Source organism: Plecotus auritus (assembly GCF_963455305.1).
Source record: "Plecotus auritus genome assembly, chromosome: 13".
In the NCBI taxonomy this organism is placed as follows: domain Eukaryota; kingdom Metazoa; phylum Chordata; class Mammalia; order Chiroptera; family Vespertilionidae; genus Plecotus; species Plecotus auritus.
Genome location: NC_137779.1, coordinates 16,358,847 through 16,386,705, shown reverse-complemented (window position 1 = coordinate 16,386,705; position 27,859 = coordinate 16,358,847). Strand labels below are relative to the sequence as shown.

General features: G+C 55.2%; 1 protein-coding gene across 1 annotated transcript; it reads right to left on the bottom strand.

Annotated features, from left to right (window-relative positions):
• Positions 1-68: 68 nt before the first annotated feature.
• SLC37A2 (solute carrier family 37 member 2) lies at positions 69-26,710 on the bottom strand. Its single transcript, XM_080650814.1, has 18 exons — positions 26,366-26,710; positions 12,764-12,845; positions 12,245-12,338; positions 12,044-12,122; positions 10,121-10,256; positions 9,702-9,778; positions 8,496-8,662; positions 7,911-7,948; positions 7,475-7,627; positions 7,090-7,180; positions 5,080-5,142; positions 4,619-4,704; positions 3,755-3,803; positions 3,513-3,586; positions 3,188-3,266; positions 2,955-3,052; positions 2,635-2,699; positions 69-949 (listed from the first exon to the last, which is right to left on the bottom strand). The coding sequence occupies exons 1-18, from the start codon at positions 26,422-26,424 to the stop codon at positions 934-936; spliced, it is 1,506 nt and encodes a 501-aa protein (XP_080506940.1). The 5' UTR covers positions 26,425-26,710; the 3' UTR covers positions 69-933.
• Between the last annotated feature and the right edge of the window lie 1,149 nt (positions 26,711-27,859).

Below are 27,859 nucleotides of genomic sequence, written 5' to 3'. Positions count from 1 at the left end.
ACTGTCTACTCCGTTCCCAGAATAGAGCAGGCATCCAGGGAGCACTCAACAACCACTGACACTTCTTTATCAAAACACTGGCATTTTAATCAAAACACACACTGGACCCAGTCGGTGTGGCTCAGTGGTTGAGCATCCACCTATGAACCAGGAGGTCATGGTTCGATTCCCATCAGGGCACATGCCTGGGTTTCGGGCTCCAACCCCAGTAGAGGGCATATGCAGGAGGCAGCCAACCGATGATTCTCTCTCATCATTGATTTTTCCATCTCTCTCTCCCTCTCCCTTCCTCTCTGAAATCAATTTAAAAAATATATATATATAAAAACACATACACACTGGTATTTCCAGTCCTGGCTCCCACTCCCCACAGCACTGCCCTGATGTGTGGTCTCTACTTGAGACATAGAGGCCGGGACAAGGGTGCGGCAAAGGAGGCCCAAGAATGACGCCTTCTGCACCTCCCCCTAGTCCTGATCCTGAATACAGCAACAATGCTTCAATCCAAATGGGTCAGGAGTTAGAAACAGGTTCAAGTGGCGATAAATGGCTTGTGAACAAAGGGACGAAGAGAGGCTGGGCTGTTCTGAAATTGGGTCAGAATCCCATCTGTAGGTACAAGCTGATTACAGAGATTCAACTCTGCACAGAAAGGAGAGACATGCCTTTTCCGGCCTTGGCCCCGGGCAGCCTCGGCCTCCGTCCTGGGATCTGAACCAGCAGGAGTCTGAGCAGGTATTTCCCTCTGCAGGATGGAGACGCCCTCCGCCTGGCTGGCCTCTTCCCATGGAGACGCCCCCAGCCCCTCAGGGTCTCCATGTGCTGGGAGGGCTGGTGTGAGATCAAGAGGCTTTGTCTCAGTGTCCCCAGTTTCAATGGTCTTGCCAGGGGGAGCACTTTGGGGCCCTCCACGCTTCTCTTCCAATCGGGGCCTCATATTTCTTTATACCTGAATGAGGAAGAGAGAGACAGTTTAATAATCTTCGGCCCCAGCGGTGGGAACAGGGAGAGCGGGCTCCTGGGGTCCCTTCATAATTGCCTTCATCCCTGTTCTCGGTAACCAGGGCTCCCTCTCCCTTCTTCAGCGGGGAACAGAAAGCCAGATTAAATTAAAACCTTAGGATATTTGTACCACATCTGGCAGCTTTAAAAAGCAATATCACGTAGCCCATGCCGTCTCAGCCTCGGATCAACCACAGCAGGTACTTGGGGCTAAGCGGCTCCGTTTTACACGTGAGGACGGGGCAGTTCGGAGAATGTGCCCAGGGCCTCACAGGAGAAGGTGGGCTGTCCAGGGATTTGTGGTTCCCACCCAGAGCTCCTCTGCCCTAGTTCGTTACTCTGCTCCCCACACGGGCCTTTCAGAGAAGGACCAGTGTGTGGAGAAGTGCAAACCCCACACACCAGGGACACTTAGGCAATCCGATTCCTGAGCCACTGTTCTCTCGTCTCTAATGGGCCTGTCTACCTCTCAAGGTGGCTGGGAGGTAATCTAAGGATGTGACGTCAGGCTATTCCAGGCACAGGGCAGAGCTTCCTAAATGTTCATTCTTCCCCCTTTCTGCTTCTTTTCAATCCTTCATCCCCCAATCTCCCCCGCGGGCTGGCTCAGGGAAGGCAGCTGGAGGACCCACTGGCCCCAGGGCCTGTCCCCCTGCTCCTCCAGGCCAGGGCACGACAGACAGGTCCTCAGTGCCTCCTCTCTCAGTGTTTCGCCCTGAACCTGGTTTGCCCTGAACCTTTACGGCACCCGCCCTAAAGGGAAGTGCTTTCCCACGTGGCATGCTGGTTACCAGGACCCACATTTCCCATCCCCACCAGGTCCACAGCTCTGCCAGCTTCCCGATAGCAGGGCCCCCTGCTCAGGGGGAGAGCCAGAAAGGCCAGCAGAGCCCTCAGCCCCAGCGGAGCCCCGCTCAGCCACCAGCCTGTCCGCGCAGCCTGTGCGCCCACCACCACCGGCTAACAGACAGCGCACACCAGCGGTCCCCGCCACGCATTCGATTTTGTCCCAGAGGCTTTGATTGGCAACCGCTTCTTTCTGCACGCACAGGCAGGGCCCCAGGGACTTGGTTTCTGAGCCTGAGTTGCACTTGCAGCCCTGGGTCTGAGTTCAGAAGGAAACTGTTTCTCTGGACTCTGCCTCTGTCCTGGGGGATGTCCCACGCCCCGCTGCTCTCCCAGCGAGGAGGCTGCGACCCTGGTGGCAGCTCAGGCCTCAGGAATCACTTCCCAAGCACCGTGCTCTGCGTGGGTGGACGGCCTTTGGAACTGGCCCCCAGGAAGAAAGAGAAAGTTGCGGGGGGGGGGGGGGGGGGGCGGAAATCACTGGAAGAGGGAGGCTTTGCATGCAGGACCCATTCTGCTGGCACATGATTAGTTACAGACTTGAAGGAAATACTCACAAAAGTCATGGGGCTTGAGGGAACGACTACTGTGTGTGGGTTAAGGCGAGACAAGAGCTACGGAGACACATGGGACAACAGAGGGCGGGTTAGTGGGGCCGGGGCAGGGCGGGCATTCACAGAACACATCGAGGTCCGTGCGGAGCTGGGCCCCGCCTGGGTGCCGCGTGCCTGGCCGAGGGTTTGAACTGAGGTGGGAGGCGGGGCTCCCGCTCTCCGGAGGACTCACCCTGTGCCTTGGCTCAGGTGTGACTTCCAGGCCAGGATCTCTTTGTACACCAGCCGGCAGAGGAGCTGCGGGACGTTGGAGGCACAGAGGGAAGGGAGTAGCGGTCAGTCGCCAGTGCTGTGACCAGTAGTGGGCTGGCAGGAGGGAATGGGCTGGCACACAGCTTCCTTCAGCAGGGGTCTCCGTGGGAGTGACATGGTTCTTAGCAAAGGGCTGCTGTCCCAGAGCCCCTAGGGGACAATGCTTTGGGCCTCCAGGGTTCTGGCCTGGCAGGACAGGACACCCCACAATGGCCATCTGTGCACCCCAAGGACTCTTACCAAGCAGGCCAGGATGTCAGCAGAGATGAGCATGTAGAAGACGTTGTTCCAGCCCGTGGGCGAGATGAGCCCGGCCAGCAGGGGCCCCAGGGCTGCACCTGTGGAGCGCAGTGTCAGGGCAGGGCTCCCGCCAAGGGACCCTGGGCCCGCCCACGTGACGGCAGCAGGCCGAGGCGTATGCCCAAGACAAGGCTCCGTGCTCGGCTGCCAGGAGCCAGAAGCCAGTCACAGACCTATGGAGCCGGTGCCGTCGATGATGGCCGTGACGGTGGACAGGGCCTTTGAATTGCCTTTCAGGCTCTGGTGTGTCCCCTGGGGAGAGAGAGCAGAGTGAGGCCCGAACCGAGAGGCAGCACTGGGCACCGGGACTGAAGGGGCGCTGACCCGGGACAGGCCTTGGGCTCGGAGCAGAGGAAGGGGAATTCTGAAGGACTTTGAGGACCTTGTCTGAATCGGCCAAGAAGGGAGGAAAGGGCTGTGGGGGAAACGGACCAGGAGACAGAAGCCCCGACCAAGACCCCCAAGTGACCCCTGGCTTCTGGGAGGCGGCCCACTTACGAGGTCGGCGGAGACAGCAGTGGTGATGAGCGCGTAAGGGCCATTGACCAGGGCCCCGCAGACAATCAGCATTACTGAGGTGTCACAGAGAGCCGGTTAGAGATGAGGGGCTGCACCCAGCCCCAGCCCCAAAGCAGGAGACCCCTGGCATCAGGCTGAGCACCTCTGCTTCCCCGTGCCTCCCACCGACGTCCCCAAGGCAGTGCCCTTCCTGAGGCCTGGCAGGGCTCGCAGCGTCTCACCTATGGAGCTGGCAATCCCGCTCTGGCCGAAGTGGTTGTACAGGAACAACTAAGAAGGGAGAGGCAGCGTCACGCCCAGGCTTCCCACGGGCCGCCTGTGGTAGACAGGAGCCCGGAAGTCTGGGACAACCCTTTGCTGCCCTATATCCAACAGGTCACCCCACTCCTGCCCTATATCCAGGAGGTCACCCCACTCCTGCCCTATATCCAACAGGTCACCCCACTCCTGCCCTATATCCAACAGGTCACCCCACTCCTTTTCCTTCTCATACCAGGTCTCACGGTCCTTAAACGTCCCAAGGATGAGGGTGTCTGAGATCTGGTAACTTATTGTTTCCTTTCCCCCGAAAGTCTCTCGTATCTAACCTCAATTTCCTGTTCTTTCCTTGGCCAAGAAGTTGATCAGCCCTGGCCGGTTTGGCTCCGTGGTTGGAGCATTTGGGTCAAGGGCATGTACCTCGGTTGCAGGTTCCATGGCCACCCCCTATCCTCCTTTCCCTCCCCCAACCCCCAAGGGGGCTCGTGGGAGAGGTGGCCAGTCCATGTGTCTCTCTCACATTGATGTTCCTCTCTCTTTTCCCCCCCCTCCCTTCTACTCTCTCTAAAACTCAATGAGAAAAATATCCTCGGGTGAGGATTTTAAAAAAAAGAAGTTTATCAGCCGGTCTCCCCATTCTCCACCAAAGCCAAATAGTCACTAATCCCTTTCTGAACCCCCAGTCTGGGTCTCCTTCCTGTGCACAGGGATGCGCCCACACACGTCCCTCAGTGGTTGGAGCATCGGGGGTGCCCAGGTGCACACCCAGGCCAGCAGCCGCACGCAGGGACATATGCACACACACTTGGCCCTGAGGTTATACACACCATGGGGGCGGCCAAGATCAGCATGACACAGCAGGTGGTGGCCCTGCCATTGGTGTAGTCGGAGATGAGGCCCGCCAGGATGCCACCTGGAACACAAACCAGCCACTCACTGCTGCTCAGGGCACGACCACAGCCCCCACCCACACGGTACCCGCCCCCCCGCCCCCCCCCCCCCGCCAAGCTCGGCCCCATCACTGCCCAGCGCTGGCCTGGGCCTCCAGCAGAGCATCTCCCCGTAAAATCCTCCCTGAACAAGCATGTCAAACTCGTAGCCAGTGGGCCACATGCCTCGAAACAAGTTTGACATGCTTTCTGTACCCACTGCTTAGGGGGAGACCAAACACGAGAGCTATGGTTCCCTACTGGGCAGGAGCCCTATTTTCCTCTGATGCCACCTGCCCAGGTCCTGTTCTTTCTGCACCCCCACAGGAGGAGAGGGGAACTCAGCACAGAGGCCCCACCTGTGATGCCACCGACGTCGAAGAGCGTAGACAGGTCCCCTGCTTCCTTGGCACTGAAGTGAGCTGTGGAAACACAACTGTGCGGTCAGGCCTGAGGGCTCGGGGCGGGCATCCCGGAGCGTCAGCCGGAAAGACCAGTGGCGGTGCAGCCCACGGCCTCCTTTTCCAGAGGGAGGAGTGAGGACCAGTGCAAGTGATGGGCCAAAGGGAATTTACAACAGTTTGGGACCCCAACCCTGCTCTGCCTTCTTCCCCCGCAGGATGGCCTTGGCCTCTCAGACTGGCCCTCCCCTGAAAGCCCTGGGATCTGGCCTAGGCAACCTATCCCCCAGGCCACCTTCCTCTGGATCAACCTCTCACTGCGCCTCGGCCCAACCAGCCGGTGCCTGCTCTGCTCCGGGCTGAGTGGCAGGCCACCACCAGGGGGCGTCACATCCCCCTGCGATCTCCGCTGAGAATCAGCCAGGGAGGAGGCTCACGGGGGAAACAGGACCTCAGGTCCCAACCTTGCCCAAGCACTAGGGAAGGCATCTCCAGACGCCTGAACTGCAGCCCAGCCCTCAAGGTTGACTCATCCTCTGACATAAGTCAGCACTGAGGCCACAAAACACAGAGTCGCCTCAGGCAGCTTGTAGCAGGAGAACGGAAGTCCCAGAGGCATTAGTGACAAGGCAGGTGCTGGAGAGCCTACCCCCAAAGCTGCCTGAGGCTCCACCTCTATTTTTGCAAGGGTCCCCTCAGACAGGAGCTGTGGGGCAAGTTATAGCTTGAAATCTGGCCCTGACTGAGCCCCATGGTGTCCTGTCTAGAGTCAGTACAGTACATGGCAAGGCAGCCTTGGCCCTTGGCCCTCCCGTGGGGCTTGGAGGGAGCAGCGCAGCCTGGGTGAGGGGCCTGGCCCTGGCGCAGCTCTGAGGCTCAGGGACAGGGGTCTGCTTGTTTCTTTTTTTCAATTCTTACCCGAGGATATGTTTACTGATTTGAGAGAGAGAGGAACATTGATATGAGAGAGAAACAATGAGCACATGCCTTTTGCATACATCCCAACCAGGGATCCAACCCGCAACATTTTGGTGTACGGGATGATACTCCAACTAACAGAACCACCTGGCCAGGACCAGGAGTCTGTTTCTTGATGGAGTAGCCATCTGACCTAGGGAATAGCCAAGACCCAGGTCAGGCCGGCATAAACATCCTTTTCAACCACAACAGTGACCTCTCCTCGTCTGTCCATCCTTGGGCAGGGCAGAGGCAGGAAGAGCGGTCCAGGAGCTGGGCAGTGCAGCCAACCCAGCACAGGGCAGAGTCCCAGGAGGCACCCGGCAGCCCCTTGGGAGAGGAGAACAGTGTTCCCCTCCAGGCTACAAGCTGTGGGGGTGGCTCACCGGGTCTTCCCTGGGTTGGCAGAATCTCAAGGGACTACGGGAGCATTCAGAAGGCAGACCTTTTCTAGAGCCCTCCAATCCCACCCGTCTATACGCCAAGCAGCCTGCAGGTGGGTTTCCCCTACGCTAAAGGGTGGAGAAGTTGGGGAGGATTACAGAACAGAGCTCCCAGTTCCTAACTCCCAATTCAGCCCCGAGGAGGGAAGGGTGGCTGGAGTCAGGGCCTGAGGGGTAGCATCCAAGGTTCATCTTTGCATTTAAAAATAAAAATCGCACCTGGCAGGTGTGGTTCATTGGTTGAGCGTTGACCTATGAACCAGGAGGTCACGGTTCAGTTCCCAGTCAGGCACATGCCCGGGTTGCAGGCTCGATCCCCAGTGTGGGGCGTGCAGGAGGCAGCTGGTCAATGATTCTCTCTCATCATTGATGTTTCTATCTCTCTCTCCCTCTTTCCTCCTCTCTAAAATCAATAAAAATATTTTTTTAAAAAAATAAATAAAAATCGCCCTTTGCCCTCTGAGAGGCTCAGCCAAGATCCTGCCTGCATCCTGGAATCACAGGCATCACACAATGGTTTCCTCTTGGACCAGAGACCCCTTCCTCGCCGCTTCTCCCCGGAACTTACCCACATTGAAGATGTAGAGGGGCAGCCAGTAGAGGAAGGTGTAGCTGACCAGCTTGGCAAAGAGCAGACACAGAGAGAACTCGATCACACCCTGGGAGCGGAGCAGAGGGCACTATGAGAAGGGTGCAGCCCCCGGGGCAGCTGAGCACCACCCAGCACCCTGCACCCCCCACCACCCAAAGCACCTCCAGCCACACCCACTGTCAGTGAGAGCAATGTGTGCGCGGCTCCAGCGCTGTGTCCAGACCAGCCTCCCTGTGACCCAGCCTAGGCCCCTCCCGTGAAGAAACTCTGGAAACCACAGAGCACCCTGCAACCCCCTCTCCTGACATCCTACAAAGAAACCTAGGGGGCCCCTCCCCTCTCCAGTCCCCCAGCTTCTCACCGGGATCATGAGCGCCCCCCAAAAGCTGATGGCAGCAGGCTGAGCGCTTGGCTCCTTGGAGCATCCGGCGGCCGCCTCCAGGCTGCTCTCCTGGTGGCAGTAGGGGTTGTTCCCGGGGTCCTCAGGGCTGTCCTGCTTCTCTTCCGGCTCCCCCTGAACAGAGATGAGACCGTGCTGTGGGCACGTCCATGTGCCCCCTCTTGCCGGCTGGAGGGAGGACCCTGGTGAGAGGCAGGGGCTCCGAAGCGGGAAGAGGTGCGGGCCCCTCTCAGGACTGGACTAACCGCCTGAGGCCCCCCGGGCTGGGCTGCGAGGAGCCAACCCAGGGGCCTGACGTTGGGCCTGTGAAGTAGCCGGGCCCAGGGCTTCCTCCTCCAGCGCCCAGCCCTGTGTGGGGGTGCGTGGGAGGGCGGGGAGCGGTGGGGTGCACACTCACGTGGTGCTGAGGGGTGGTGCAGTCCACATCCTCTGGGTCTGAAACAAAAACCTTCTAAGAAGCTTTCCTCAGGCGGGCCCTCCCCTTGCACCGGGACTGGTGCCCACCCCCAAAGTGGCCACACGAGGGAGCTGGAGCCGGGCTTGGAGCCCACCTGCTAGGCCTGGCTCTCCATCGCCTGCCTTGTCACTAATGCCTCCGGGACTTCCGTTCTCCTGCTACAAAGTGGCCCTGCTACCTGGACTAGCTGACTCAGGCTGTCAGGGATGGGATGAGAACAGCGAATGTGGGAGTGTCCTGTCTACCCCCTCTCCCCACTTCCCCCCTCACACTCGGCCAGCACTTGCCAAGCACCAACTAGCGGCAGGCATTCCACTGGTGACTTCCTGTGTCACGTAAACCTTTACCAGCCCTGGGATGGACAAGCTGTTGGTCCCATTTACAAATGAGAAAACTGAGGTTCAGAGCGTTTGCTTGTCCCGAGTCCCACATCCGGTCCTCCCGCTCTGTGACCAGGAATCTTCCACTAGCCAGCTGCCTTCTCCCAGAGCTACGGGCCCTGTGGGGAGGGAGGGGTCCACTCACACTCGATGAGAAAGAGGAAGGTGACGATGCCCATGGCAGCGGTGATGACGCCTGGGACCACGAAGGACAGGCCCCATTGCTCGCTCACCCAGATGCCGGCGATCAGGGAGCCCAGAATGTTGCCCACGGATGTGTGGGAATTCCAGATGCCCATGATGAGCCCCCGCCTGGAGAGAGGGAGGGAGGGAGGTAGAGAGAGGAAATGAGGGAATGAAGAAAGATGAAAAGGGGGAGGGGAGAAGAGCAGAAAAAGTAAAAAGGGAAGCATAGGGTTCATCTCGATTGCCCTGGCCAAGTGCAGAAAGCTGGCTGCTCCGTGCCAGGGAAAGGGGAGGGATGGCTGGGATCAGACGAGGGACAGCCAGGCCTGCAGACCTGAGCCAGCACACAGGGCCTGCCAGTGGAGCTCTGCTGTCCTCAGGGGTCAAGACCCCACCCCCTCTTCTCCCTTTCCTGTGGCTGTAACTCTAAAGCACTGGTCCTCAACCCCCAGGGGACATGGGCCATGTCGGGAGAGGTTTGACTGTCACAGCTCAGGATGCGCTAGCGGCACCTAGTGGGCAGATGCTGCTAAGCATCTACAGTACACAGCTGGCCCTCATGACCAAGAATCCTCCAGCCCCAAATGTCAACAGTGCCCAGGTGAGAAGCAACTTTTTTTTTTTGCATAAAACCTAGCTCAGGCACAGCTGGCGTGGCTCAGTGGTTGAGCGTCAACCTATGAACCAGGAGGTCACGGTTTGATTCCTGGTCAGGGCACGTGTCTGGGTTGCAATCCCCAGTGTGGGGCATGCAAGAGGCAGCCAATCAATGATTCTCTCTCATCATTGATGTCTCTCTCTCTCTCTCCCTTCCTCTCTGAAATCAATAAAAATATGTTTAAAAAAAGAAAAGCCAGCTCAAGAAAAAAAAAAAAAAAAAACACAGTTTTACAGGCTTCTTTTTTGCCTTTAGGAGAAGTGGAAATTCATTTATTATGAGGAAAAGCATAATTATAGTTGCTGTTTTATGGGTTAAAACCTAATCAATAGAAAATCAATACTGCTTTTGTCACTGACATGTTTACCTCACTCAGCATATGCAACTCGGCAAAATGGAAGCAAGTTTCTAATTGTTTACCCTAAAATTATGTTAGGGGCCCAGTGACCTCCTCACTACCCCGCCTTCCCCAGGAACCTCCTGCTCACACTCCTTTGTCACACTCACCTCCCCTTCCCAAACCAGTTGCCCACACAGGTCACAACCGAGGGCCAGCCTGTGGTCTGGACGAGTCCATTGCAGATCTGCAGGGAGAGAGCAGGCAGGTGGGACAGGCCTGGCATGCTGCCTACCTCCTGCTCTGACCCATCCTGGGCTGGGGAGGTTCAACATCCGAGGCCCAAGATCCTTTGCTGCAGAGACCCAGTCTCCGGCACTGTAGTGACCCGGGGTGTGCTCAGTGCAGACTTACTGAGGGGGCGAATGCGTGACCCTGGGGGGTGGGACCCTATGGGGCATAACACAAGAGCAGCGGGCTGGGCAGGAGGCATGAGGGCCTACTTCAGCCATGACCCGGGGCGGCTGAGGGGGACTAGATTCTTCCTGAGATGGAAACAGCCGCCAGAGAGCAAGACGGAGGCTCATACCTGAATGAGCACGAAGTACCAGAGCACGTGGATGTCCCAGAAATACCCCAGGCCAAAGAGCGAGGTGAAAAGGCCACTGAGCAGCATTCCGGCTGAAAGGTAGTAACGAAGCGGGAGCCGCTCCCCGAAAATCCCGCTGGAGAATTGAGTTAGATTTGTGGTTAGCCCTGCTATCCGCACTCCTCAACCCTGCCTCCGTTTCTTCCCCCAACACTCACTGGGCGGGGCGACTCTGGCCAAGGGGACCACCAGTGACCTCTGTGTTGCCACAGCCAGGGACACCCGCTGCCCTCCACTCACTAGGCTTCTCTGCTTTATTTGAAACTGCTGACCACGCTCCTAGATCTGTTCTCCGCCTGGCCTGCTCCATGTCACCCTTGAGGGTTTCAGCCCCTCCCCCTTGGCTGACCACGCCTCCTTATTGATTTTCTTGGCAGCCTCTCTTGCAGCATTTTTGCGGTTGTAACTACCACCAAGTGCATTTCTTCAGTCCGCTCTCTCCCCCAGAGCTGCCAGCACATCCAGACACTTCTGGACATCTTGGCCTGGAGACCCCCAAACACTTGAAACGCAACACTCGAAACTGAACTCTTCCTCCTTACCCCGCCCAGCCCTCTCCGGTGCCCTCATCGGAGTGAACGGCACCACCGCCCGTGGCCACTCAAGCCAGAAACCACAGAGCCACCTCCGTCCCCTGCCTCTTCTTCCCACCCTTCACATTCAGTCTCCAAACCCACCAATCCTACTCGTAAATCGTTCCTAGCATGTCATCTTTCCATTTCTATCACTGCTCTTCTAACTCAAGTGCTCCTTAAAGCGTAGCTGTGCCCAGCCAGTGTGGCTCAGTGGTTGAGCATCGATCTATGAACCAGGAGGTCACGGTTCGATTCCCGATCAGGGCACATTCCCAGGTTGTGGGCTCGATCTCCAGTGTGGGGCGTGCAGGAGGCAGTGATTTAGTGACTCTCTCATCATTGATGTTTCTCTTTCTCTCTCTCCCTTTCACTTCCTCTCTGGAACCAATAAAGATATATATTTTTTGAGTGTTGCTGCACTGTCATCCATCTGCTTCCTCGCATAACCAGGCCTTCGGCCTTGCCCTCCCTTTACCTGCCTCTCGTCCCCCTCAGCATGGCCTGTCTGAAATGTAAATCTGAACACGACACCCCAAGTGAAACCCTCCAAACGCTCTCCTGTGCCCATGGCCTGGCCCACATGGCTCATTCTCCAGCCCATCTCCTGCTGCTGCCTGCACCCCAGCCCTGATCACGCCGCCTCCCACTTCCTTACTTTCCCCATGCTAGCCTCCTGCCTCGCCTCTTCCCCACCACCACGCCCCTGCTCCGCATCGGTGCCAACAGTATCTCCTTCAAGAAGCCTTCCCTAGTCCCTCTTCTCTAACCCTGGCCTGGACTAAGTGGCCACCCGGGAGCCTCCGGAGCACCCCGGAGCCGCCTGTCACAGAGCCCCCACACTGCTGTGTACCCAGCTGCTGCTGGTCCCGTCAGGCTGTGAGCTTGCTGGAGGTGGTACCTGCCGGACTCCTGGTGACAAACACCATGCCTGCCTTGCTCATGGAGGCCCAGGACAGGACAAGGCTTCCTGCCTGTTTTTGCATCCAGCGCCCCCCGCCCCCTTGGAGGATCCGGGTCCAGAACAAACCATATTCCAGCCACACCACGGACCCTGTCACCCCGCGCAGAATCAGAAGGAGCATCCGGGAAAGGCTTTTCAGGAAAAGAGCTACTGGAAGTGGGAGTGACCACACAGGGAAACGAGAATGGCTGTGGCTGAGCGCACGTGCAGAAGTCTCGGTCTCATTTCCACCGGGGGAGCTGGCAGCTTTTTTCACTGCGACCCGCTGCCTGGTGAATGAGGGCGGCGGCAGCCCGGGACTCCCCACCCCGGCCCCGCCCCTCTCACCTGATGAACATGCCGATGGCGTAGGCCACCAGGAAGGCGTTGTCCACGGCGCCCAGCAACTCCTTGTAGTTGTCCTGGTCTAGAAGCAGAAGGGGGAGACAGAAAGCCGAGCTCGCTGCTTGGCTGCCCCTGCAGGAAGGCCTCTCTGGCCCTGGACCCCCTTCCTGGGGCCGGGGAGGGAGTAACTGGCCCCATTCTTACCAAACGGAGGCCAGCTGCACCACGTGGTGTCGTTGGGACTGTGGGTGGCATTGGGGGGCTGGATGATCTCTGAGCAGTTCTGGTGCAGACGGCTCTGGACAGACAATGGGATACATGGGCCAGGGGCCCCTCAGCCCCCTCAGCGCGAGAGGAGGAAACAACTCCCTCCCAGCCACACCAGCGCCCCTGCCTCCCCACTGGCCTCTGCTCCGGCCTCTGGCACCTCCTCTGCAGGACCCGGTACAGGGACAGGAGGCCACAGCGGACCCTCAGTGAAGGCAGAGCCCACAGAGCCGGGGGTCCTTGCTCGCTCAGTGCACCACAGCCACGGACCCTGTGTCTCGGTGACTAAACTCACGGGAGCGCTAGGGCGGTTCTACTAACATAGGGAGCCACCAGGCGGAGGAGCAGGCTCGGTGGTAAGAAGGAGGATGGTCCTGGGCCGAGTTCCGGGCCCCTCGCCTAGAGTGTATTTCTCTAGCATCTCCTGCATCTTTCCCACCGCTAGGCCAGCCTCACCTTCACCACACTGATGGGCTTCCTGGACATGTGATAACACGTGTAGATGAAGAAGGTGAGCAGCAGGATGAAGCCTCGGTACCTGCAGGGAAAGGTGGGCGTCGGGGTTAGCAGGGAGATCCGACCCAAATTGCCACCTGTGCCCACGCTGCAGCTCCGGGCCTCAGCACCACCAACTCTCTGCCTTCAGGCCCCCTCCAGACACAAGAGTCTTGGGCAGAGGCCATAGGGAGAGTAGGAACAGATGCCCAGGCCAGGGTGCTCAGGGAGCCCGGTCTTCCTGGTCCCAACTTCTGAGTACTGTACTCCCAACAGCGCTGGCTCAGCACCAGCACGCAGTATGCCTCTTGGCACCTCCGTCACCTCTGAGCTCATTCGGCCTCACTAAGGTCAGGGTGCCTGGGTGGATGCATGTGTGAGAGAAATGGGGGCAGGGAGCTAAAATCGTGTTTAAAATACTAGAAATGATGGAAGCAGGTGGGAGGCTGAGAGGGGAGAAGGGTCTATCTCCATAGTGAGCTCAGTACCCCTTGTGAGCTCAGAACACAGCGGAACTAGCCCCCTGCGGCCTGTCCCCTCAGAGCCCAGACCATACATGGAAACGTGGCTCCAGGGAGAAAGCTGCTGACAGAACCACGTGCTCTTCCTGGTCCCAGTCTCACCTCCCGCTGGACAGCAGGGTCATTCTCTCCATCTGTGGCTCACACATCACATGTGTCCCCTTACCCCCCACTTCTCACCCCGTGCGCTGCGTCTGGGATGGAAACAACGGTTCAGCCAAACACCAATAAAGTTTCCATGCACGCCCGGCTGCGGGGCTGGGAAGGGCATCGGTGCCCTGAGTCACTGTCTGCTTCCCCAGCAGAGATCAGCTGAGCTGAGTCAGCAACTGGAGTCAGGAGATGCATGGAAAATGGGCTGCAAAGGGTTCCCTGCCCAGGAGAAAGGGCCAGGCACTCAGAAAGACCCAAAGCCCTGGTCCATTAAAGATCTCATGGTGGGGTGGGAGGGGGAGAAGGCTGGGAGGGACCTGAAGCCCTTTGCATCCCTCAGCTCCATGAACCTAAGGGGCTGGACACTGGGACTCAACCGGCCCTGGAATCTACCTTCAAAACCCACACTCACTTCTTCTAAATGTGTCACGAAGGGAATTTAGGCAGAGCCTGAATTTAGGGTGGGCTCCCAGGCCCTTCTCTATGCACGCCTGGATGCACGCTTCCTGCCTGGGTTCTCTGTCTCCATTCTCTCCACTGCCCCCAATTCATCTTTTTTTAAAATTTTTTTTTTTTATTAATTTCAGAGAGGAAGAAAGAGACAGAAACATCAATGATGAAAAAGAATCATTGATCAGCTGCCTCCTGTATGCCCCACACTGGGGATCGAGCCCACAACCTGGGCATGTGCCCTGACCAGGAATCGAACCATGACTTCCTGGTTCATAGGTCAATGCTCAACCACTGAGCCACACTGGCCGGGCCCCAATTCATCTTCTTAAAAGGATGAAGGCACACGTGCCCCGCTTCATTCATTACCCGCTTAAACTTTTCCAGGAGCTCTCCATTCTGCTGAGAACAAAGTTCCAACTAACTAGCCTGGATTTCACATTCCCCTACAACTTGGCCCCTCCGGCTACCAGCTCCTAAGGGTGTGTGGATTCTCCGGGGAACCTGGGGTTACTCCAAGGTGACTGTCACCTGCAAGCTTGGCGGCAGAAGTGTTTTCCACCGTTGGCATGTGGCTCATGACTCCCAGTCAGGGGCTTGCAGAATCCGAGGGGAATGTGGAGAGGGTGCCCAGCTGGCCTCCAGAGAGCGATGGATGGGAGAAAGCTGCAGCCCTACAGGTAACCCCTGGGAGTAGCGCCCTGCCTGGGAGGCTGCCTGGTCGGGAAGAAGCTGAAAGCTTTGGGTGAGGCCTCTGACTGTGAATCAGATGCAAGCCCCTGGCTTCCTCGTCAATTGCACATGGGGATCAGCACCAACCACGTGTGCCTCAAAGGGAGGTGAACCCACTACTGCTCTCACCCTGTCCCTGGTCCCTGAGGTGTCACCATTAAGACTCTGGGCCTCAGCGGAGCCTATCTTGGCTTCCACATGAATGCGGCCACTGACCATGGTGACAAATCACATCTCCTCTGGATCTGAAAGGTCCCTGAGGCTCTGGCTCAGACTGCTCTCCCCTGATGGGCCCAGCAGGGAGGCCCTTGCCAGCGATAGAGCCTGGTACTGCCAGGAAGCCAGGCTGCCACTCAGCAGACATGTGAGCCTCTGAGGAGCTGCTCAGAGCCAGCGAGGGGCTCGCAAGTCCAGCTTGGTGGCCAGCCGCCCTGTCCTCCTACCCCCACTCCCCACCACCATGCTGCGTCCACCCCAAGCGCCAGGACCTGCCCACCAAGAAGGGACCCAGACAGTCTCCCTGGGCTCTCTCCTGCCTGTGTCCCCGCTGTCCTTCCTTCGCTGCTCCAGGCACTTTTCATCTGGACTCCTCTCCGGACCGCAGGGGAGGGGCTGTGCCACCACAGGACACAGTGATGCCAACTCTGACATCTGATTCTCCTACCCACACGTGTGCCTACCACGTGCCAGGCACTGGGTAGGGGTCCAGCAACATGCCAGAGAAACAGTAGCAGAGATCTCTGCCCTCGGGTGCTCACAGGTCAGGGGCACATACAGAATTGGGGCACAGTGCTACACAGGCGGGCGGCCATACACAGCAAGGAGGCACAGGAGGGGCGCCGAGGCCAGCTGGGGTGGGAGGCGAGGCTTTAGCGGAATCTTCAAAAACAAGCAGGGGGAGGCCAAGTCGACCAGAGCTGGGCAGGCAGCGCGCCCAGGGACAGGGAAGTGCGTGTGCAAAAGCAGAGAGCACGAAATGACACTCCCTGTTTGGGGAACTCCAGGTGGCTCAGGGCGTGTGGAAGGCGGGACTGAGCCACGCTGGAAGGAAGCAGGGGACAGGTCATGTGGGGCCATGTGGTGACAGTGATGGGAAGGCACGGAAGGGGCTGGCATTTTCTAGATCAGAGAGGTCTGGACACCACCCGAGGCTCTGCTCTGTGCACTATTTGGGGGAGCTTGTGGTAGACTTCCTCACTGCCTTTTCCATTCTGCCAGCCCCTCGCCGGCACACGGCTTCACCATGGGGAACCCTCGGAGCTACATCTCAGGGAGTTGGAGTCTCTGTAGGAAAAAAGAGCAAGGACTTGGGAATCAGGCCAAACCTGGCTTCACTCCTCACCCCCGTTTGCTCATGTGAAAAGCGGGGGTCAGCACCTTTCTCGTAGGCTCAGTGACAGGTTAGTGAGGTGGTGCCAACGACGAAGGGTCTTTTGAGTTTCTGACACCCAGCGGGACAGCTGCTGGTGTTTTATTTTTATGTTTTAATATATTTTTATTGATTTAGAGAGGAAGGGAGAAGGAGAGAGAGATAGAAACATCAATGATGAGAGAGAATCACTGATTGGATGCCTCCTGCACACCCCACACTGGAGATCGAGCCCTCAACCCGTGCATGTGCCCTGATCGGGAACTGAACTGTGACCTCCTGGTTCAGAGGTCGATGCTCAACCACTGAGCCGCACCGGCTGGGCAGCTGCTGGTAGTTTAAACTTTCAGATGGGGAAGAAGAGCTGGAGGGGCTGAAACACCCCATGCTGCTCTGTTACAGTGGGGGTGGGCCTGGCACCACACTCCTCCGGGTAGTGGGCATTCCAGCCGCTAGACTCCCTGGGAGGTGGGGATTTGGAGGCCAGGACTCCCCTTCTCCCCACGCCCCCAGTATTCACACCTGGGCTAGCTGAACCACCCGGGGCAGGTGCCAGTGCCTACGGGGAGCCTGCCATGGTTCAGAGCAGACTCGGCCTGCTGGGCCTGCCACGTGCCCTGGGAGCAGACACAGGCTCAGCAGAGGTGCACGCTGCCATCCCGACTGGCAGAGCTCCCGCCCTGGAGGGGGCAGGAGGCCCGCCTCTGCGCTGTGTGATGCTGGACCTGGCACGGCCCGCTCCGGGACTTCCTGCCTGGGCTCGGCGTGCCGGAGGGATGAGCTCAGTCTCCCAGCTGGCTGGGCAGAGCCTGGAGCCAGGCCCCCTCTTAGCCCAGCCCTGCAGGAAAGACAGCTGACGGCTCCAGCAGCGTGGGCAACCGCAGGTTTCACTTCTCACAAGCCCCGTCTGCAGAATCGAGAGGCCCCGAAGGAGCAGGGGCAAATACACACAGCTGGGCTTCACCTCACTGCCCCAGGGTGGCTGCGAGGGCGGAGGAGGGCAGCCTGGCACAAAGGCGAGGCTGGCCTGGCACAGGGGCCAAGGACCAATGCACATGTGTGGTGAGGTCCCCAGACTGGGGCCGGCTTTGTTTGCAAGAAGCCGCCCGTTTTACACTTGATCTTCGCCAAAAGGCAGAGAAGCCATGAAGAAGCGGCACTTTTTAAGAGTCCCACCTGCCGTACCGGCACTGGATACCGGGCAACAAAGTCCAATAGAGAGGCGTACCGCTATCTCAAGGATTAGCTGACAGTCCAACGGATCCTCTCGGGGGAGCATGATAATGGCTTTATCGACCATGGTATGACTTTGCACTGGGAACACTTCTGAGATAGGAACCAACTTGTCACAAAGCAGCAACAGAGAAAAAAAACCCACAAAAAACAAAGGATCTATTACCACCCAAAGGACCTACCAGCAGTACAGAAAACAAGGGACAGCATAGCAGAGGGACCGTGGCCTTAGGAGATGGTGGGAAGAGATCCCTTTCCCGAGTGGCCACCCAGTCGGTCACCCCCACTCCCTGCATCCCCCTTCCTGGCTCTGCATCCGCATTGCTGACAGTCCCTCCCCATGTAAGGCCGGTGGGGACTTACACTCCCTCCTCAATCAATCCCGCCACTCCCTGCCCTAAGAGGGGCGGCTTCTAGGTGTCTGGGTCTTCTAACGTGGCTCCTGGCTCTGAGTGCAGGTGCCCGTGGCCCTTGCCCTGGGAAAACAGACTTGGTGGCCTGTCCGTGGATGTGCCTGTTCTAGGACTCTGTGGGACTGAAAAGGATAGAGTGCTGGGCACTGTCAGAACCAGGCCAGTGGTGACAGCGCCACCGCTCCACCCCCTGCCAAATCCTGCCCTGCCCCTGGAGACTTCACATAGGGAAAGGCCAGCCTGGGACAGACACCACAGGGCAGGGTCCTGAGCAAGGCCTTCCATGCACAAGATGGAACGGGGACAGGCCGGGTCTGGGAGGGCCTCTGGGCACTGAGGACATGGAGCCCCCTGGAGCACAGAGCCAGCCCAGTGAGTCCTCTACTGTTCCCCTTCCTGGGACTCGGGGCGCTTGCTCAGAGAGGCCAAGATCACTCAGGGTTTGGCCTCTTCCCCCCCCCCCCCCCCCACAAACCTTCCCACAGGAGGCAGACATCAGCTAGTAGCCACGAGGAGCCGGGACTCTATAGAAGAATGAGTAGTAACATAATGATCTTTTTCAGGGAAGAGGAAAACATGATTGTTTTGCTTGGAGATGGGAACTAAGTAGGGGAACCCTGTGCATTCAGACAGGATGAAAAGACACAGCTTTAAGCTCCAGCTTGAGGTTTTGTTCAGGCAGCTGGAATAAGCGGGGAAGAGTGGGAGGGTTGGGAGGGTTGGAAGAGATGGTCAACAGGTGTTACGTCGGTCCTTCTGAAGAAAGGCTAAGCGAACAGCACAGCTGGAACTGTGTTGAGGACGGCAGAGCTATGTCCTGCTCAGGGGGTTAAGGTGACGGCCTTCCTGTCAGGATTCCATGGAGGCCTCGCCCCAGGCCTGACCCTGGTCCACTCCACCTGAGCATGAAGGATCCAGGGGACGAGGCATGAGCCAGAGGCCAAAACCAGAGCAGTCACTCTACCCACTCCCACTCCACCACGAACACCAATGTGGGGATAATCAGAATGGGGGGGCGGGGTCAGGGGCTTCAGGGCCTCCACCTCTTGTGTGTCCCCAGTTCCGGTGTGACTCAGACAGCCCCCTCCGACCTGGGTGCCCACTGGTGCAGCGTGACTGGAAGGAATAAGGCCTCGGCCAACCACTCTTAGACCATCCAAACCCTCGCTGCCTTCTAGACCAGTCCATGGGGCCTGAGAAGGTGCCCCCCATCCTGCTCTGACGGAGGGAAAGAGGAAACTGCAGGGAGGAAGAGGAAGCAGAAGCCGCTGGGGAAGCAGCAGTCACATTGTGGGGGAGGGGAGCCGCAGGGTCACGCGCCCTGGGTCAGCCCTGACCCCGAGAGGCGGAGGAGAGGGACAGGACACGGTGCTTAGCTCTCCGGGTCCTGCTCCAGGACCTCTCCTTTCGCCGTCCGCTCCTTTGAAGGAGCCCTTTCTGCCACCCTCACCTAGTACCGCTTTCCCGTTACCAGGAAAATAAGACAAAAGAAAGCCATCTTGGCAGCACCGGGGCCCCTGATCTGAGTCATCGCAAAACAGGGAGAGAACTTAGACCAAAAGAGGATGAGTCTTAAATTCTGGTTCAGCTGCTTACTGTGTCCTTGGGCAACTTGTTTAACCTCCCTAAGCCTCAGTCTGATCTCCTTATAAAGAAGATAGTAATAAGCTCCCGCCACACGAGACTGTTGTAGGATTAAACATAAGCCATTGGAGCCATTCATCCCAGCAGCAGCCACCCGCCAGCCTCGGCCTCTCCAGCCCACGTGGGAAGACTCAGGTGTGGGGACATGGCCAGGTGGGAGTCACAGCTCCTGCTCCTCTGCCTCCCCTACCCCAGTCCTGCTCATCCTGCTGGTCCCTCCTCCCACAGGCTTCTCCTCTCCTTGACCTGAGCTGTTCCCCTCACAGGGCCCCAGGAGATGGGCCCAGCCCCACAAGGACAGCCCCGGGCATCTCTCTGGCAAGATGCCCATGTTGCCAGCTTGCAGACATGTCTGTGCAGATGCTGCCACGGAAGGCATGGCCCTGACCAGGCCCAGAGCTCGGGAGGACTATGAATGGCCGTGAACCCGCTAGGAGGAGGGGCAGAAACCCGTGCTGCCTGCCTCTGGGCCTCATTCCGCTGTGCACCTGCAGCTGCAGCTCCATCTCCTGGCCTTCAACACACAGGCAACACCTTCACTTCCAGGTCCTTGCTCCATGCCCTGGGCTCATAGTGCCTCCAGCTCCACCAAGTCACACGTACCTTTTCCTCTAATGAGGAGGAGTCCCTCCCTCTGGGGAAACGCACCAGCACCCGCCAGTGCTGACGGTAAGCCAGGCACTGGGCTAAGTGCTTTAAGTGACTTATTTAATTTCACCAAATCCCTGTGACATAGGTCCACTGTTTGTTTTGTTTTTTTTTCCATTTTATAGACCAGGACCTGGAGCCTCAGAGAGATTAAATGATCCGCCTAAAGACAAACGGCCTTGTGCTCTCGCCCCCTTCCATACTCTCAGCAGGACAGCTTGGGCAGCAGGCTCACCTGGATTCAAATTCCGGTTCAGCCATTTACGGCTGTGCGACGCTGGACAGGCAGCACAGCTTCTCTGTGCCTCGGCACACCCACGTCGGGTGGGGGAACTTTGCAGTGAGCTACAACTAAATGAGGCCCGATGCTAGTAGGAAAGCAAGTGGAGGGATAGTCCATAATCAGTGCGCACTCAGTGCCCAACAGGAGCCTGTTGCTGGCCTGGGAACCTCAGACACCGACCTCCTTTAACCCTCACATCTGCCCTGGGAGGGATTCCCACGATTCTCACTTTATAGGCGAGGAATCCAAAGTTCAGGCCCAGTCCACCCTCGCTGTGTCCAGCTACGCCTGCTTCTCCATTCACCTAGAACAGTGGCCGGCAAACTCATTAGTCCACAGAGCCAAATATCAACAGTACAACGATTGAAATTTCTTTTGAGAGCCAAATTTTTTAAACTTAAACTTCTTCTAATGCCACTTCTTCAAAATAGACTCGCCCAGGCCGTGGTATTTTGTGGAAGAGCCACACTCAAGGGGCCAAAGAGCCGCATGTGACTCGCGAGCCGCAGTTTGCCGACCACTGACCTAGAATACCTTCCTTGGGGACATGCAGAAGCAGTAAATTTGGTAACAGGCGTGCACACCCTCTCTCCAGCTGAGCCTTCGTGCCGAGAAGGGAGGACCATGTCCTCTTCGTCTCTGCAGGCCTCCAATCTCAGCATCATCATGTGCCTACAGTGGGAACTGTATTAACACCGAGGGTTCGAGAGGAGTCCAAACCTACATTCACGAGGGAAGAAGTAAAAGAACATTTATCGCGCGCCTGCCGTTAGGCACAGAGGTTCAAAAATGGACACACACCACGTTTGTCCTCTAGAACCCACCTTTTACCGATGGGGAAACTGAGGCTGAGGAAAGCTAGCTGCGCGGGGCATGCAGTGGGGAAAGGATTCCAGACCAGATCTGCCTTAAATCTGGGAGATGCTGGCAAGCAGTGGTCGGACTTACACTTGGAGAAGCAGGTGAACGACGTGTGTGGCTGCAGAAGTTGTGTCCTGTGTGTTTGCCAGCTCTTCTAAAAGGCTGGTGGGGGACAGGCTGCTTATAATCAACCACTCTCCCCGCATCCACCCCCACCCCCACCATTTTCACTGAAATATGTTACTCTGGTTAAAGGGTACAATCAATATCTATGAATGAGACTCTATTAGGAACAATAGTGGCAGAGAGGTGCAAATTTGCATACATGGAAATGAGATGTGTTTGTGTTTATTAAGAAGAAGAAAAAATAAAAGTTTTACCCTAAAGTAAAGTGACTGGTTGTTCCAGAATAAGAAAGAGGACAATGAAGGACAGAACCTGAATGGTGTGTGGACAGGGGATTAGATTTGCCTTGGATTATAGCAGCTGCAGATAATGCGTTAAAAAGAAGCAATTAAGTGTTTTAGGAATTTTGTCAAAGCTGGCTCAGTTTTTATTTTATTCACATTATTTAAGAAAAAGAGGATGTGGTTCCCTTAGTATCGGAAATTATGTCAATGCAAACGTAGAATTTGGTTTTCTCTCTGTTAAAATCACATTTTCTTGAATATTGGTCTGCTCTTAATGAGTTGTAAAATGTTATTTTTTTTAAACCTCCTATCTAATCTGCCTAGATAGCACAAATTCTGTGTCTTACCAGAATAATTTCCCACACTTTTTAAAGCAAAGAAACCCCTCTTAGGAAAGCGCCATTTCTTTATGGTGTCACCTTCTATGTTTATTTTTAAACATAATGTTATCACTTTCAAATGGGTGGGGCAAGGACTGTTTCTTAGCACTCATGATAAGCGTTCCAGCCTCCTAATCACTTTTGTCTTCCCCCAACCAAATCCTAAACAAAAACACATATCAAATAAAGCATTCAGGATATCTTTTGTACCTAAAACTATCTTTGAGATGCCCAAGGGGACTTCTGGAAAAACCACAAAGATCAGTTCTTTCTCCTTTTAAAAAGAGAGAGACTAGAACTAATCCGGTGTATTTCCTATGTTACTGTTGAGCAATCGCATGGAAATAACTGTGAAACCAGAAGAGATGCTGAACCTTCTCTAAGTTAAATTTTAAAAGGAAAATGTTATTTATATAAATATTTCAGAAATTGCATGCTGTGTGAGAAGTTTCTACAGATTTCTTAGTGTCCTCTCTGGCCCATGGTTTGTTTCGATGGATCAGCATCCTGCTGATATGTTACCTGATAGTAACGGTATGTAGTGTTACCAGTCACGATTCAGGTTGGGTTTAAAATGTTCTCTGGGCTGCAACCTCACTTCTTTGAGTCTAACATCTCCTAGGTCAGTGGTTTTCACCAGGGCACATACATCACACTTTCCTATGGAGTTTTATTAAATATAGATGTGTAGGATTCACTCCAGGCTTACGAACTGAGTTTAGTTTATATTCTTGGAATATCCTTGGTACATTATGTAAATTATGTCTCGGGATTTTTATATACCTCAAGATTTTTTCCTCTATAAAAATTGTGTCCACCCATTTTTTTATGAATCAGATGTTATTGTCTAGATTGGGTGGCTTTATTTTGCTTTCCATACTTCAGGAAAAGCAGTCCTTGTTAGCTCATCAGATCACTCACTTTTGAAAATTATCAGTAGTACGTTTATCTGCTCCTTTTTAGTCTCTGTCATTTACAAAGGACTTTTGTTTCATTCTACTCTGATGTTTCCTAAAGGCTCTGCAATATAGGTTAAAGGTCTTATCTTTAACAACCAAGAACTGTCTCAGAAAAGTGCTATACCAGTAACTTGCTCTTGGACACATGCTTCTGATGGCATCACTTAGACACCCTTAAGGACATACCAATGGACTAAGTCAGGAATTTTCAAAGCTCTTTAGTCAAGAAGCAGACAGGTTTGTGAGATTGTGAACCCAATTCAGCGAACAAGAAGCCACCACATAGGAGTGAATAAACTGTCGAGGGATGCTCGCTGTTTGTGATTGGAATATTGTCGATGTTGTTCTGGTGTTATGCTTTCTGGATCCATTGTTACAGACAACCGGAGAAGAACCAAGCAATACTTAGAGAGATGGAGTTACATTTATTACACGCGGGTCCAGAGGAAAATGTTTCTCAAATTCTGGGCCCCAACATGGAGGAACTTTCCCTATTTATATGTTTTTACCTTGTCTTCCAAATATGGGGTGTTTCCGGCCCCCTTTGCAAGTTCTTAAAGAGTCCCTATGTGCTGGGGCCTTGAGACCTCAACCAAAGGCCTGGCCTGGTGCCAGCACTGATAACTTCGTCCGGGGAAGGTTTAATGGCCTCTCTGAAGTGGGAGTAGTCTTATTTTCCTTATTATTTAAGCAAGCAAGCATCTACAGAAGCCAAATAGCAGGGTTAAAATTTCAAACAGCAGTTTTTATATAAGATGGATGCTTCACTATAAGGCAGCCCTTTCTCCTTCTTCTTAAGCTGTAGGTAGCCCATAACAACTTAGTAGACTCTGTTTTAGTAAACCGAAATGAAACATTTGTGAATATCTTATTCTCCCTACCTGATTCCCCAGAATTCATAAACTTTTGTTGAGTCTTCTTGCTTTTCATAGCAAGGTGATTATTTTCAAAAGTTCAATAAGCATCTGTCCTATTTTTATTTTTTAAAGCAGGGCATAGTTAGAAAAATTGGTTATGCAACCAAGGCCTTCCCTGGAATGTCATAATTAACAATGATGCTCAATTAATTAAACATACTCAGCCCTTTTTAAGGAACCAAGGTTGACTGTATGGAGCCAAGACTAATAAAACCCTCCCAAGAAAATTGGCTTATTGTTTTCCCTTATATGCAAATAAGGAAGGTCACTCCCTGCCCAGCCCAGGAGCCTTAGGATGTTTTGGGAGGACTTGGCCCAAATGTACAGGTACAAGCAGGTAAAACCCAGTGACATTTCTTGGCTTCCTAATTTCAGAACAGTCACTAATAACAAGTGTTTCAAAGTCCAATCTAAGATTCCTTATAAAAAAAATCCAGCAAAACAAACTTCCCAAGGCCGATATTACAAACTAGCCCTTTTGCTACACTTATATCATCAGATCAAATCCAATGAGACAAACCTTATTTAATAAGCAAGCCTGGTCTTTCTTTGTGACTAGTTGTTATCAGAGCAGGGGAAGCTACAGGAAACACTTCTGTGATTCACTGGAAAACTGCATTGTCTAGAGGACTCCTCTCCGGCTTATCTGATTGTACCTCTCATTGATCCACAGGCTGTTTACAGTGCTTCAAGGGGTTGGGAAACTAAGTCATACAAAATATGTCTGTGAACTGGTAGTTTTAATAGTCCTCCCTCCCAACCTGTGGAAACACTAGTTTTGCCTCAATATTCCGGATTTATAAATGGGCATGTTCTTTGGAGTCTCTCTTTTTAAAACTGTGGTAAAATATATATAACATAAAATTTACTGTTGTAACCATTTTTGTTGTTGTTGTTGTTAATCCTCATCTGAGGATATTTTTTTCCATAGATGTTTCTTTTTTTAGAGAGTGGAAGGGAGGGAAAGAGAGAGAAACATTGATGTGAGAGAGACACATAGATAGGTTGCCTGCCGCATGCGCCCCAACCAGGGCCAGAGATGGAATCTGCAACACAGGTTCGTGCCCTTGACCAGGAATTAACCCCTGGGCCTGGAATCGACCCTCAGCCCTTGGGTGTGTGGGCTGACGCTCCAACCACTGAGCAACACGGTTATTCCAACCAGTGAGCCACAATGGCCAGGGCCCACTTTAATCCTTGTTAAGTGTACAGATCAGTGGTATTAACCCCTTCATATTATTGTGCAACCATCACCACCATCCATTTCCAGGACCTTTGCATCTTCCCAAATTGAAGATCTGTCCCCATTAAACAGTAACTCCCCATTAACCCCTCCCTACATTTTATTTTTCCTAGATTATAACATCTTCTGATTCCCTCGTTATAACATCTTTAACACTTGTTCATTTTTACATCCTTATGAGAAGCAGGTTTTATCTTTTTCTGAAAAATATATTTTAATAGTTCCAAACTCAAAAAGGACCAAATGAGTCATGTATACGAGTGAAGAAGGCTGGAAGTAATGAGGACGGTCACCAATAGGAAAGACCAATAGGCAAGCCCCTAGGGTGACCAATAGGAAAGCCCCTAGGGTGGCCAATAGGAAAGCGCCTAGGGTGGCCAATAGGAAAGCGCCTAGGGTGACTAACCAGCCGAAGGACCAAGGGGGTCAGGAATGTGGGATTTTTACGTTTTAAAACTAGACCGAGTTGGTCATGCTCAGAACACTTGCCCCATCTGAAGGGGAATCTTTAAGTCCTAGTAATATAATTTGGGAGTTCAGGCCTGGTATTGCTTCATCTGTTTTTTAAGAGAAGCCAGGAATCTGGCTTTGTTAAATTTTATAATTTGTAAATGATGGCAACTAACGATACTAAAAAAACACACACACAAAACACTCTGCAGACCAAACAAACTGCTCCAGTGGGTGGTCTCTGGTGAAGAGTGAGCTGAAAGCTCTGCACCACACACACACACACACACACACACACACACACACACACACACACACACACGGCCATCTGGGGCCTCCCTTGGTCAGGAAGAAAGCTACTGTGGAAGTGGCTCACTCATTGTTGGGGTTGCCCACTGTTGGGGTGACTACCCAGCGGAGTGGCTGCCTGCTCTGGTCTGAGAGATAAGCCCTCCCCGGTTAAGTCCCTCGGGGCCTGGAGCCCCTGGAGGCAAGCTCCCGGGACAACGAGTTCTGGCCTTTGTGTGTGTGTTATCCGAGGGGAAAGGGCACTCCAGGACTCCAATCGCCACTTTTCAGCAGCTCCGCCATCCCCGGTGTCCCGGCTCGCCTGGGCCCCAATGCTATGAAAGTGAGGGGCCCTGAAGGTCCGCCCGGGGTGTGTGTGAAATGTGGGGTGTGTGTGTGTGTGTGTGTGTGTGTGTGTGTGTGTGTGTGTGTGTCCCAGCGCAAGCCATTCAGGTTCACCTTCCTGCGGCGCCGCAGAAGGAGCCTGGGCTCAAGCGCAGCGAGGCCGCCCGCCGCCCGGTCCCGGTCCCGGTCCCGGTCCCCAGGCTCCCGGCCCGCGGAGGGGAAGCTGTCCCAGCCCGGCGCGCCTCCCTCCCCCGCGCTGCTCACCAGCTGTCCCTGGAGAAGTTGCGGAGGAACCAGATGCCCGGAGCCAAGGAGGACCGCATCCTGCCTGCCGGTGCCCGAAGTCGGCGGCGAGGTGGACGGGGCAGGGCGTAGGGTGCAGGGCGGCGCGTCCCAGCCCGCAGCAGCTGCGTTTAAATGCCCCGCCGGCCGGCCCGCCCCGGCCCCACGGCCGCTGGCCCAGAGCCCCCGCCCACTTGCCCCGAACCGCCCTGGAGCTCGGCCCGGCGCAGAGCGACTGCCCATCCTCCGGCGGGTCCGCCAGCGCCCGGTTTTCTCCTGCTTCGCCTTGGGCTGGGGGCCCGCGGCGCGCGGAGCTTCTGGGACCGCGCCCGCCCTACGCTCCCCACTCAACCCCCAACAGGGAACCGAAAGTCACACCCCACACTTCTCAACTCTACGTGACGACCCGTCTGTCTCAGCTGTTCTTGCGACGCCTTCCTGACCCGAGAAGTGGTGGCCCCCATGCAGACGGGAAACTGAGGCACACCGCAGGGCTAGAGCTGACACCCGGTGGGTGGTCCCATCATTATCCGGGCGGAATGCAGGGCTATCTCGCGGAGCTACAATACTTGTCCCACATATACCTCCCTGGCGGGACAGGAGCTTCCTGTCCCTCAGACTCCAGACAGTGTGTTGAGCCAGGCAGGACCCACCACGCCCCTCAGAGCCTGGGCTCCCCATCCAGGGCCACAGCCATACCGCTCTCCCTGGAGGCGGCAGCCCGGAGGAAGCCAGCGAAAGGCCTGTCTGGCACGGGATTCTCTGCTCTGAACATCCTCTTCTGGCCTCTAGCCTGACATTTCCAGGGTATTTCCATCTATAAAAAGAAGATACTGTGGACCTTTGAATATGAACACAAGGATGAACTACAGAGGGGTGGAGAGGGAAGCATTCTCCCTGAGAACAAAGTAGCTTCTAGGACATGCTTGTGTGCAGATGGCTCTCAGCCCGGGCCCCACCCTGTCCCTAATTCTTGGGAGCGCCCCGGCCCTAAGTGCAAGGTTAGGGAAGTGGAGCAACAGGTTAGGTCCGAACAGGTTAGGACCCAGAATAATGAGCTTGGCTGCTACCAGCCAAGAGAGGTAAGCCAGTTGTAAAGCCCTCTGTGAATGCCAGGCAATGGCAGGGGTGTGTGTGTGTGGAGGGGGGGTGGGGGAGGAACGGGGACGGTCAGCGGCAGAAATAAAGACAGCAAGGCAGAGGTGGGAAGGTAAAGGGATAGAGGGGAAAGAAGAAAGGGCTAAGGAGCCAATACCCGATGATGTAAGTGACAGAAACACCAAAGGAAGACCACAGTTAACAGCCGCTAACGCACTCCTTCATACACCACACACTGCGGGCATTCCTTTATTCTTATCCTCCTGGGAAGGGGAACTCTACGTCTTGTTTGGCTGAGACAAGTCCAGGAGACACTTGCTGTCCAGACCAGCTCTGGAGTCGGTAGCATCCTACAGACATTAGGCTTGTAGGGACGCA

Bases quoted from the DNA above. Each gene is read 5' to 3' on its own strand.
- SLC37A2 (XM_080650814.1), bottom strand. From the start codon at position 26,424: ATGCGGTCCTCCTTGGCTCCGGGCATCTGGTTCCTCCGCAACTTCTCC. The intron at 12,339-12,763 runs GTGAGGCTGGCC...TTGTCTGTCCAG, and splicing joins AGCCCATCAGTGTGGTGAAG to AGCCGTCTGCACCAGAACTG. The intron at 9,779-10,120 runs GTATGAGCCTCC...CTCTCCCTGCAG, and splicing joins GGTACTTCGTGCTCATTCAG to ATCTGCAATGGACTCGTCCA.